The sequence below is a fragment of the Rhinolophus sinicus genome, chromosome 17, assembly GCF_057876585.1.
Source record: "Rhinolophus sinicus isolate RSI-liver-muscle chromosome 17, RSI-T2T, whole genome shotgun sequence".
Classification (NCBI taxonomy): Eukaryota; Metazoa; Chordata; class Mammalia; order Chiroptera; family Rhinolophidae; genus Rhinolophus; species Rhinolophus sinicus.
Genome location: NC_142517.1, coordinates 10,681,326 through 10,693,759, shown reverse-complemented (window position 1 = coordinate 10,693,759; position 12,434 = coordinate 10,681,326). Strand labels below are relative to the sequence as shown.

The 12,434-nt window shown below is 44.0% G+C and overlaps 1 protein-coding gene across 1 annotated transcript in view; it reads right to left on the bottom strand.

The window, feature by feature from the left end:
* The window catches only part of URB1 (URB1 ribosome biogenesis factor), a 65,693-nt gene that overhangs the window by 49,902 nt on the left and 3,357 nt on the right, over nt 1-12,434 (bottom strand). Inside the window, exons 3-8 of the mRNA XM_019730177.3 lie at nt 11,994-12,145; nt 10,907-11,039; nt 6,296-6,392; nt 4,152-4,237; nt 2,526-2,651; nt 1,372-1,496 (exon numbers count right to left, since the gene is read on the bottom strand). Of these exons, the coding sequence (XP_019585736.3) occupies nt 1,372-1,496; nt 2,526-2,651; nt 4,152-4,237; nt 6,296-6,392; nt 10,907-11,039; nt 11,994-12,145 (719 nt within the window). The remainder of the gene's footprint in view (nt 1-1,371; nt 1,497-2,525; nt 2,652-4,151; nt 4,238-6,295; nt 6,393-10,906; nt 11,040-11,993; nt 12,146-12,434) is intronic.

Genomic DNA, 12,434 nt, shown 5'->3' with positions numbered 1-12,434 from the left:
AAAGGCCTATTTCAGAAAGGGATGCCTCCCTGAGTTGGTGACATTGGCGTGGAGACCTGAACGACATAAGGGAGTGAGACTTACGATGATTGGGGAACCACGTGTTTCCACTTCCTCTAAGCTTTCTCTTACTGTCCCCACAAACAAAATTCCCTTCCCTACACAAGCACAAACATTTGTCTTTTGCCCACGGCTTTGAAAATTGATGTAAATCACAGCTTATTTAAACAGACCCCCCTAAGTTGGTTCAATATGCTCATTTAATGATCATCTGTTTTATGGATCTACTTAAGGGGGGATATGTGGGTCACTTAAGCACAGTATTACATTATGTTGGACTATAAAAGTCCGCTATTACATTTTAGTAGGAAAACAAGCTTATTCTGACTGATGAGAAAAAGAGACAATGTGGCAAGTTAAATCACAATAATCTCAGAATCAAAACAAATCCAAAGTCACAAGCAGGGAGAAAAATTCCCACCGTGTCATCCCTTTCTGAAGGAATCAGCTATTTCCTGACTGGTTAAAACTAAAGTAAACCGTCTCTACCCTTATAATAAAATGCCAAGGGAGTAAAAAGTAAGAGTCTTTCACAATGACCAGAAAACATGTCCAATATACTTACTGTCACATGGAAAAAAGCAAGTTGGTGAACAGCATATCTAACAGTAGGCCATTTGGTTATTAAAAAGTAACACGGATATGTATTATAATAATACAACTACAAAGTCTAATCGAATACAATCTAAGCTGTTAGCTTTGGACTATATATGAAATATTATCCTAATTGTGAAATATGAAACAAAATGTATAAACAAAATTGTGAAATCCTAACTGGTGAGCAGCAGTCACTGTGGAGAGGGGGACCTTTCAGCTGTGATGAGGATAACCCTGGAACCAGTTTTCCTGGGATCGAATCTGAGCTCTGCCACTCATGGGGGAGTGACCTAACCTCTCTGTGCCCATTTCCCTCCTCTGCAAACTGGAATAACAATGGCACCACTTCAGAACTGTGGTGAGGCCCCTCTCAGGGCCTGTCCTCTGTGGAGGTCATTAGGGTTCCCTAGATGCTTAGGACCCTGAATTAAAGCAGATGTAAGACTTATTCTCAGAGTCAGCCACCGAAGAGACACACACAGCACCTCCATGGGTGAGATGTAACATCTCCGTGACTCAGTCCATGGCTATCCTGACACCTTCTCCCCGAGGGCACATAATGACTACAAGTTCTCGGGGTCTTCAAATGCTACGTTTCTAGTTCTAACCCATTACAATTCCGTCACTTAACAGATTTCCACTGGACAGTCATGGATAGATGTGGTGACTTCTGAGAAACACACACCTGGGATTCACAAGAGTGTTACACTTTACCTGCCGAAGGTACCCAAAGACGCATCATAAAAATTAATCCCATGCTTGAGCGAACAGCAAAGATCCATCAGGAAGTGATGAACCAGCTCCCTCACCATGGTTTTCCCTGCATCTTCAGCAGAAGCCTAAGAGGGTTTTAAAAAATTCAATGAAAATCCCAAGTTCATAAACTTTAGTAATAGCTGTAGAATAAAAGTGAAAATATCACAGGCCTAATGATAACTTAGAAAACATGTTCAAGTAAACACCAGATATCATTTCAAAAAAACAGAAACACCAATCAAAATTAAAAAATACTCGTAAGAGGAGCAAGTTTAAATCTGTATTTTTAAACAAGCTTAAGAATGACTTATTTTCTTTTGCCTTTTCCAATAAAATTCCACATTTGGGAGTGTTTTTATTAAGGCCCTGAGGCTTCCTGGTAATAGAGTGTACAAAACATGTTCAAAACAAGAGGACATAAGCAAGTCACGAAGATAAAAGGAAGTGAAATAGTGGGCTCTTGAAAAGTAATTATCATAAAGTTAACAGGAAGTCTGATCCTTCACTACTCTGGCCAAGTCCATGTTCAGAAACACCCTGAGGATTTTCAAAATGAGGAGAATTAAAAGGTATATTGGTCTTGGGTCAATGGAGCCACTGTTCTAATTTAGCATTTTAGTAACTGCTACAAAATAAATTATACATGTCAGTAGGTGAGGAAATTAGGGTTCCCTAGATGCTTAGGACCCTGAATTAAGAGAACAAGCCTTGAAACTCCAAAAGCTAGATTTGAAAACAACGGAAGAGAGGAAAAGAAGAGGTAAATAAGAGGAGGAAGAGAGAGCCTGGATCAACCCTGTAATCCTACTGGGCAAGCATTGCAGGAAAAATTAAGATGTCACTCAAATAAAGGGAACTGTTTTCTCATCAAAAAAAAAAAAAAAGTTTAATATTATGATACCTCAGAGGCTAGAAAATAAAATCTTATTCTAAGAATAAAATTTTAAAACCATATTGAATCTAAGTGGAAAATTAATATTACCACAAGCCAAAAGAAACAGATCAAATGGAGGGACTTTTTAAAGGCAGATGTTACGTTTAGTCTTCAGTCTCCGAGCTGTGAGAATCACACACTAACAGTGAAGCCAAATGAAACCCAAACATGACTGTACCTCAGTATTTTCCAGGTTCACATCAACAATCCCATTCCAGCTGTAGAGAGATGCTATATGGTTCAGTAACTGCCCAGTGAAGAAACGCACCTTCTGGGTTTTTGTGATATTTTTATTGTGAACTATCTGAAAACAATCAAACATGAATTTCAAGGAATTCAACTTTTAAAATAGTGTTTACTATTTTTCATCATTATAAAAATAATGTAGGTATAGGACAAAATATTTGGCCAAAAAAAGGGAAAAATATGGAGAAAAACAAAACCCACCAATATTCCCACCATCTTAGGGTACCTACAGTTAACATCTCGGTGGATTTCCTTTCAGCCTTCCCCGACCCACACAATATATACGTGTATGTATGGGACGGGGGGGCTTACATCTTTGAGATTACATTTTATACGTATATAGTGCCTGCTTTTACTTATGTAGCATGAACTTTTCCCATATTATTAAAAATTCCTTTAGAACATCATTGGGAGGGCTGAATATCGTCCTACCCTATACGCGACTGTAACTTAATTTAACCATTCCCCAGGTGTGTACACACTCTGGCTGCGATCAGCATCCTTGTACAAAGCCTTCACTGTATCCCTCTCTATGGACTTGGAATTGTGGCACAAGTTCTCAGCTCCACCCAAATCTATCCCTTGAATCTCTGGAGGTTTATGTACCTCACATGAGTTTCCGAAGTGGTTCTGAGGCAAGCCCCACCCCCACCCCACTCCCAAATCTACAAACATTTTTAAGACTTTTGACACATACTGCCAGGCCTGGTCTTCCAGAGGGTTGTAACACTTCCTCCAGGAAAGTACTTGATTCATAGCATCTTTCCTAGCACTAAATATCATTATTTTAAAGTCAGTGCTAATTTAGTAGGCAAAAAAAAAAACTGCATCTCGTTAATTCATTACTTTAAACCAGGGTTTCTCAACCTCAGCACTACTAACCTTTGGGACCAATGACTGCTGTGGGGGGCTGTCCTGTGCATTGTAGGATGTGGAACAGCATTCCCGGTCTCCACCCACCAGATGCTAGTTGCACTTCCCCAGTTCTGACAACCAAAAATGTCTCCAGACATTGCCAAATGTCCCATGGGGAGCAAAAGCGTCCCCCAGTTGAGAATCACTGTTGTAGGTATAATACTATGCTAAGTAGCCATTTGTGTGTAGATTGTCAGCTCATGGCCTTTTGACAACTTTTTATATTGGAAGGGTCACAGAGTTTTTTTAAGGTGCTTAAGTATTAAAGACAGTGATCCTTTCAGCAAGTTTTAAAATTTCTATAATATGCTTATAAAAAACAGAATGTGCAAGACGGCACAAAACAACATTTCGTTAGGTGTGCAAATGAAGAACAGTTGTCATCTATAGCTCACAATGACTCCCATGGCTTCCTATGAAAGGGTGACCAGCAGCTTTTCTCCTGCTGTGAGAGGAGGCAGCCCTGCCTCAGCCTAGGCGGCTGCTTCAGGGTTACTTGTCACCACCAAGTTTCTGCTGAAGAAATAGTTTTCTGTTCAACCTATGTAACAACGACGTATGTAACCTAAGATGTTAAAGCTCCAGAGTTCTGTAAAACGCTGGGGAAAACGAACGACAGAAACGCTGATTACCAAACACGTACCTTTGTTTGCAGTGTGGATAACAAAATATTGATGGTAGAAATCCGATCTTCCTTTATGCCTGAGCCAAAAATGCAAGGAATAAATTCTGAAAGTAAAAGTTTCAAAGCATTAAACTCAAGAATATTTTGAACATGAGAGGAAATGAGAGAACATTACTTCTTAAGTGGTATAGCAAACAATGCCATCTACTTTTTTTTTTTTTAAGTTTTGTCTGTTTTAATTATACAAGTTCAGTGGAAATGACCACTTTCGTGACAAAGGAAATCAAGATCTACAGCTAAAATGATGACAGGACGACTGAGGAAGTTCCATAGTTCTTTAGTTCTGTTTTAGTTTCCATTTCTCACATTACAAGTAAAATTAATTTGATGCTGACTGTTTGAAAGAGAATGTATGTTATGATTACAGCTTTCCAAAGTTTCTCTTTGCTTAGACTTGCTCCGAGATGTATTTAAAACGATGGTCATCATTTTGTTGGGTGGTGGTAGAATTTGGGGTGATATGTTTGTTTGCTTCTTTTCAGACTTCTAGGTCCCAGGTACTCAGCCACCGCACACAGCTTGATTCTGTATCATCACTAACAGACTGGTGATGCCAGGCATAGCATCAGAGCAATTACAATTTCACATGCTTAACAGGCACACATAATTTGTATAAAAGCAAACTCATTGTTCTAAAAACAAAGCCTGAAAATACTAGACAAACCAAAAGAACGAAATTTAAACTCAACCATAACTCCACTACCCAGAGGTTAACTTCCAGGTTACCAGTTAAGATACAGCTAACCTTCTGCTGTATCTATACTGTTATATTTAATTTTTAGTAAAATAGGATCATACAGAACAGTTTTATAACTAAGTTTATATCCAATCATATATTGTTAAAAAGTCTGATGTCAACAAGTATATTCCAACTTCTTTTTTAACAGGTGCATTCTACCTTATGACCAGACCTCAATTTGCTCGGTCGATACCTTGCTGGTAGACAGTTAGCTAATTTTCAGCTAATATGGAGAAACAGCCCCTAACCAAACTTCTAGTCACATCCTTAATTATTTCCTTAGGATAAATGACCAGACATGGGATGGCTGGATCACACAGTTCAAAAGTTTCAACATAATGTCCTACATGCAGATGGCCTGCAGAACACTAACTGAGGTGCATCCCTGCGCCCTCTAACTTGTAGATGACAAAGCCCAAAGCATGTCCTTTCATAAAAGGCCGATGGCTGGGACGACTCAGGGGAATTCTGAAGAAACTCCGAGCCCTGGGGCAGCAGGACGCCCCACATGGGACCTGGCAACAAGCAGGACTGTCCACTGCACCAGGCAAAGAAAGCGTCTTCTCTACGGGGCTGCCCCCACGGCAGCCATGGGGCTGCCTGCACAGGCCAGGCCTGGCAGCAGACAGGGTGACCACCGCCCACGCCCTGCTCTTTGTGGTCCCTGAAAGCCATGTTCTGGAGGCAGGCAGGTCTTCCACCCTGGGCGAGGTAGAAGGGCTGGAGCCCCGACCACACTGGACACGCTGCCATTCCTCCTCCACCAGCTCCAGAGCTGCGGCCAGGACACGGACCGCTCCTCTCCTGCAGGCTCTGCGGATCTCACCAAACAACTGCCATGTGCTAAGCACAGCTAGGGCTGTGACTTACCACCTTACTGAGTCTCCTGATAAAATGCAAGTGGCCATAAAAGATTAAATTATGCCAGCCCTGTGGAGGGAGACAGCCAACAGGTGACCCAGTTGGAATTCCTTGGCGCGCTATTACTGATATTCTAGTAATACTAGGCAAAGCCACCAAAGTAATTAAACTTTATTTTTTTAAACACTATTACTAAGGAAGGCCAGGTAGCCAGGGCAATGAATCTGTGTATGCTCGGGACCCATAAAAGGCCCTTTGTTCGCACGAGTCTCTGAAGTTTGCATTTATCCTTTGTTGGTACAGCGCCCAGCATTCCAGATAGCGTCACAGGAATACCTCTGTTCGTGCTGACCACGGTATCCAAACCACACTGACCAAAGCTTCGCCACCCACACATCCTTCCGTCTAGTGCACTCGGCAGCGGCAAAGGCTGCAGACTTTTTTTGTGTGTGGTAGATTTTTCCAGTCACAGACAGGCTTTGCTTCAGGACGGCACACCTACCTTTCACCTCCAGCACCTGCGCTATGGTGCTGTCATCACCGGCAATCAGAAAGGAGAGGGCGAACTGGATGTAGGCCAGCCGGACATCAGGCACGCCCTGGGGACAAAGGAGACCACGTGTCACATGCGTGCCCACACACAAGCAAGGAAGCAGGAACACAGCACAATGCACGCCCCTCCCGTCCCAATGGCACAAAGGCACTCGACGCTGGTGCCATCAGAGGGCTGAAGTCTGAACCCGAGAAACCGATGGGCATCTCTTTATGGGAACAAAGGGTTTCTTCTATGCCCTTCCTGCTCAATCTTCTATGCTACTACTTTCCCATCTCTTTCAAGCTCTTTTTAAATACCAAGTACGGGGAAAATACAGTTGTGTCCCTTTCCTCAAGTGTAATACACAAGCATTTTTAGTTTATGGACCACTTTGGTATAAGAACAGAAGCTTCTCAGTCGTCTAGATACCATCTACTCTCACTTGCCAATGAAACAATATAGCCACGTTTTTGAAAATCCAGAGGTAAAGACTGGTGCTGCTTTTGATGAGATGCCAATGAGGTGATATCTGGTTTTTACTAGATATTATAAATTTACGCCGGACACGGAAGCACAGATGCTTATAAACCCAGCGTGGCCTTCCCAGGACTACAATCTGAACTGTCCTACGGACGTCAGCCAAGGCCCAGGACCAGCAGCCAACCCTCGGGAAGTCACTGGGGCCTCTGGAGTTTTCCCTCCCAGTAACTTGAAGACAAACCCGTGTTTCATCACCCCTCTTTTACACCCAAAGAACCTGGACCTCGTCAGCTGTACCAGAACTAGCACAAACGCTTAGATCCTCCACTGCTGAAACCGAAAACTTCTCCCTACTTCAGTTATGCGAAAGGCATTTTAATTTGAAAAAAGTTAATATCACGGAGAATTATCGCCCTGAATTCTGAGAAGATTAAGGAGTCTCTGCCTTCCAGACAGTTCCCCTCCACTTAAGGCAGCAGTACTAATAGTGGTACCAGTAATGTTTACTGAGCACTTACCATGTGCCAGACATTACGTCAAACGCCACACATCTGTCATCTCATTTACTCCTTATCACAACCTAAGGTAGAGGTGCCTACCACACCCATTTTATAGATGAGGAAACAGAGGCTTTAAAAAACTCGCTCAACGTCACATACCTACTAAGTAAGTACTAGCATTAGGATAATAAGAAATAACTGTACAAACACACTGCTTCGCACTTGACTTTATGTCTGACTACAGGAGAGTTTTTTCTTCTCAGGGCTCCACGGCATTTTCATTTCACTTTTCTCAAGGTGCAAGGACCATACTTGGCACCACCTATGCCTCTATGTGAGTATAATTAATTCTGTCTTGTTTCGCTGGGTACATGTTTCATCTGACCCGTGCTCTGTAATGTCTGGATGGAGGCCTTGCACATTCGTTCTATTTATGGAGTCTCTCTCCACCCACGTCACACAGCATTTCGGCAAAATTGGTTAGACTGATGCTGGTTTATTCCAAATACACTAAGGGCTCTAAGCTCTCCTCTCCATTCTGGGGACTGATATGAAGAGTCACAATGTGGAGTTTGGGTACAATGACAACTGAAGTCTTAAAAAGGAGATGCATTTCCTTAGTGTCTGCGATGCTCCAATGCCTTCACTCACCAATTCAATGTTTGCAAACACCAATTACATTCAAGATGCCACAACCTCAGGCTGACAGAGAATGCAAAAATGACTACAATATTGTCCCTGTCCTCAGGAAGCTGAGTAACCACTGCGAACAAGCCTCCAGATGCCTCATGGGTCAAAGAAATGCATCACCTCATTCAAGCTCAGTTAACTTGTACCCTGGTCTATGTGTGCCTTGTGATTCAAAGGAATGCTGATAAAATGCTAAAACTTGCCTGGTCAAATTAAATTCGGTTTGATCCTTTCTCAGCGAGTTGGAAAAGTTCCACTAGTTGGGGGTTTTATGTCCCACTGAAATATCAGGAGTCGGGGCCCTGAGTGCTGGCCCCAGTTATCTGCCCTTCTAGATCTTTTCATCCTGCTTGGACATAGCAGAGGTGGACTAGATCCTCTGGAGAGTCCCTCCAGCAATGAATTTTGAACTAAAATGGAATTCCGTTCTCACCTCCTGGCATCCGTCTTATATACCCCAGACAACCCAATTTCAGACTCCTAACACTGTGGAGAAACACAACCTCCAGAACACAGCATCTGCCCCACTCCCAGCAGCAGCCACCATGCCTCCTGCTCCCACCTGACCAGACAGTCCCCTGGGACCCCACCCTCTATCTCAGCAAACTCCATCAAAGGCAAGAGGAGTTTGCCTACTCCTCATTCCTACCCTGTGACTTCACAGGGCTATTATCCCAGGAAGAAAGTGTCCCGAACTCTACAGCTTGTTCCAAAACACTGTCTAAAATAGACCAAAACATATTTGGTAAAACTGCTCTTCGCACAGGGTTTTTTAACAATGCTTTCTTTGGCTGGATGAAGATATCCATAATCTTCTGTTTACGAGGCTTTAGTAATTCCCTCTAAAATGTCAGAAACACTCATTAAACACACACACACACACACACACACACACACACACACACACACAAGTGTATCTACAAGCTTCTTCAACAACTAAATAGAATGAAAAAAAAAAGTGGGGATTGAGGGCAGAAAACTCAAAGATGCCGAGAGATTTCAGAAACTGATCCACCAAACACACTGTGTGGTCCTGGTCGGGATCCTGATTTGAACCACAAAGGGTAAAGACGTGTTTGACATAGTTGGGGGAAAATGAGACTGAACTGGGCACTAGACGATACTGAGAAATTATTAATGGTGTTAGGTGCGATGATGGTACAGTGCTTTTGTTTTTTAAAAGGTCATTTTCTGTAAGAGATACACACTGAAATATTTATGGTGAAATATGATTCACATGGGGGATTTGCTGTACTAGTCTGCCTCAAAGCAAACCAAAAGGTGGGAGAGGTGACAGAGCCTGATGTGGGATGACAGGTACATGGGGACTCATTGTGCTGCTCTCTATTTTTGAATGTCCCTGTCATTTCCTATATGAAAAAAAAAAATTTTTAATGTCTAGAAACCATTGTCTACAAAACACAATTTACGACACCTGATGTAGAATAAACTAAAGAGAGTAAAAACATTCTCATCTTGACCATATGTCCCACTTTACAGATCAAGGAGGTGTAAAACAGCTTGCTGAGACTCTGACATGCAGCAGCCTGTGTGCAGCCTTGCAGCCAGGCTTCAGGCGAGGAAATTGGGAAGGGAATCCCAGCTATGCTTTCCCACGTGTGTCTCGGTGGGTGGCCTGGGTACTGACATTTTACTTAGATGGCTGGTCTGGTTGAGGTAAAAAAAAGACAGGGTGGGAGGGGAAAGGGAATCTAATGGATAATTATTGCCAGGCTCACTGCCAGGTAGAACCAAAGAACCATGATATTTGCCCTAATGTGCAAAGAGCACACAAATTCTTTTTACTAGAAATGCATTTAAACGTCGGGAGCCATGACTTATCAAATGGAATTTGCCAACACTTTAATAAAGCATAGTGTCCTTGATACTTTCCCTCAGAGAACACCTTATGCGCAATTCCAGGAAAACTCTCAACATTGAGCCAACCTCACAGAGCCTTAAAAGTCAACTGGTGTTACTGTGCTTCAGCCTCAGTCTATGTTACCTGGCACTGGATAAACTCTTAGTTCCCAGGAAGAGTTAGAGAACAAGGCCATATTTGGGCGCAGGAGTAAATCATTCTAATGTGGTTCTCCACTCCGGCAGACAGGGTTTGATACGGGTCTGTTCTTCGCGCTCAGGAGGGGGTGTGGAGAGCTGGGCCACGGCTGTTCATGGCACTGAAGCAGCAGCAGGGAGAGCTGATCTGACGGAAGGCAAGAGGCACTGAGACACCCTTAGGCTGGCACACGCATTGGGAGGATGCCTTCTCTCCAGCTTAAGAGTCCTCAAACTTGTGCTTTCTCCCCAATAACCTTTCCAAACCCAAGTGCAACTTCTAGACCCCCCAGGGAACTTTTCTTTTTTACAGCTCTCCTGAAACCAACCATTCACACTTCCGTGCTCTTTGGTACAATCCAGCCCATACTCATTATAAGACTTATAATTGGGAGATACAAGAAATATATTAAGAAACCACAAATGTCCTCTTTGACGATGTCACTGGCTTAGACTTCCAAGGGTTTTCTCTGAAGTGGACGGACTATAAACAGGAGGACTAAGTCCACGCCATGAGGTTCATGGGGATTATTTCATTTGCTCAGTGAAGACGCTCACAAGCTCAGTCATCCCCACAGGCCAGAAAGGCACTGTGACACTGAGCCCCAGAGAAGCTGGCCTCTGATGTCCCTGCCATTCAGGCTCGGCCATGCCCTGGCCACCACTGCTGGCCAGAGGTGAGGCCTTCCTTCCTCCCAGGCTCCAGTGCAGCCAAGGCACGTTTCTCCACACAATGGTCTCCTACTACATCTATGTGAGGACCAAGGCTGGAGGAAGGAGGACAAGCCAACCACTGCGGCTCCAAGTGGAAAGGAAACACGGGAGATGCAAGATGCTCAGGGCTCCTCACCTTAGAATCCCTCTTGGTCACCAGCGTGTACAAGGTTTTCTTATGCAAATCAAAATGGCTGCAGACATCCCTGGCGGCCTCCGGACCCTGGGTCACCATGGTGGCCATCAGGTTCAGGCAGGCTCGAGCCGTCCTGCAAAGGCACAATGGGGAAATCGGGCACGTCAGGAGCAGCAGAAGCACCAAGCCACCTCGCCACGAAGCCACCTGCACACCCAGTTGTGGTTTGCTATCCCCAAGCCAGCAAAAGGAAGGAGACATGCTCTTTAAAAAAAAAAAAAAAAAAAAATCATTAACAAAAACTTCAAATGAAGCCAAAACAAAACAATAAAACAACGAGTCTAAAGAGGATCCAAGAATACCAAATGCAAGTTACGAAGAAGACGGCCATCTCTTATCCAGTCAATCATCCTGTAAGTGGGAGCCGTACCCACCCTGCCTTTGCAGGGCACAGAGGACTCCTCTGTAGTGGGCATCTCCAAAAGCGAACCTGTGGCTGCCTTTCCATTCTGGAGGCACCCAGAACCCGTGGTTTACTGAGCACCTACTATGTTCGAGGCACTCTTCCAGGTGCTGGGAAGACAGCATTTTATGGCTGTCAAGTCCCGCACCTGCATGCACCTTGCATTCTAGTGGAAGGAGAGAGATCATCAACAGATTGATAGAGAGTATTACATCAAATGTATAGCTGTACAAATAGACATTTCCCTCTACAGGCTAAAGGGACAGAAAGTGACAGTGTTCACAGGATGGTCAAAAAAGGCTTCCTTGAGGGGACACTTCTGCAAAGCCCTGAAGGCAGAAAGGGAGGGAGCCCGTGATGACCTTTGAGAAGGGCCGCTGGGGCAGAAGGATGCCGGGAGCGTTGCCAGGACAGCAAGGAGAGCAATGCAAGAGTGAGAGGCACTTGTGGTAGGAGTCAGTGACCGTGAGGGGCCAGTCAACAAAGAAGAGGCAGAGCCATGGTCACGGAAACCATGCAGCTCTACTTTGGGAGTGGAGGAAAGGTCAAATGCACTTGTGGAGAGCTGAACGCAGACCAAGCCCAAGGCTGGTCTGGCCACGTACGTAAAGGCGGGCAACTTACCTGTAACCCGAGGCATACAGGGCCTCACAGATGAGCTTCATGTGGTTATTCATTAGCTTCTTCACGACGTTGGTTCCCACAACATGAAAGTGGGAAAGATCACTTGCTGTCCGTAATAATATGGCCTCAAAAGCTTGAAATATTAATAGCATCTGCAAAGAGAGAATTGAAATGCTTATGAAGCATCTCCTTTCTTTTCCCCCTCTACATATCTGCTCCTCTGGTCTTAGCCACAGTCACTTGCAGGTTTAAAACTTTCAACTCGCAGGATGAGGCCACCCCAGATCCTGGGCCAAACACAGGAAGGTGGTAGCTTAGCAGGCTGCCCTGCCAGGCTCCTGGCTCTGGAATTAGTCCTGCTTCCATAGTCTAGCTAAATAGAGAATGCTTGCTTACAACTACACAAAAGGAAAAGAGAAATTTCTACTTACGATTGGGCCT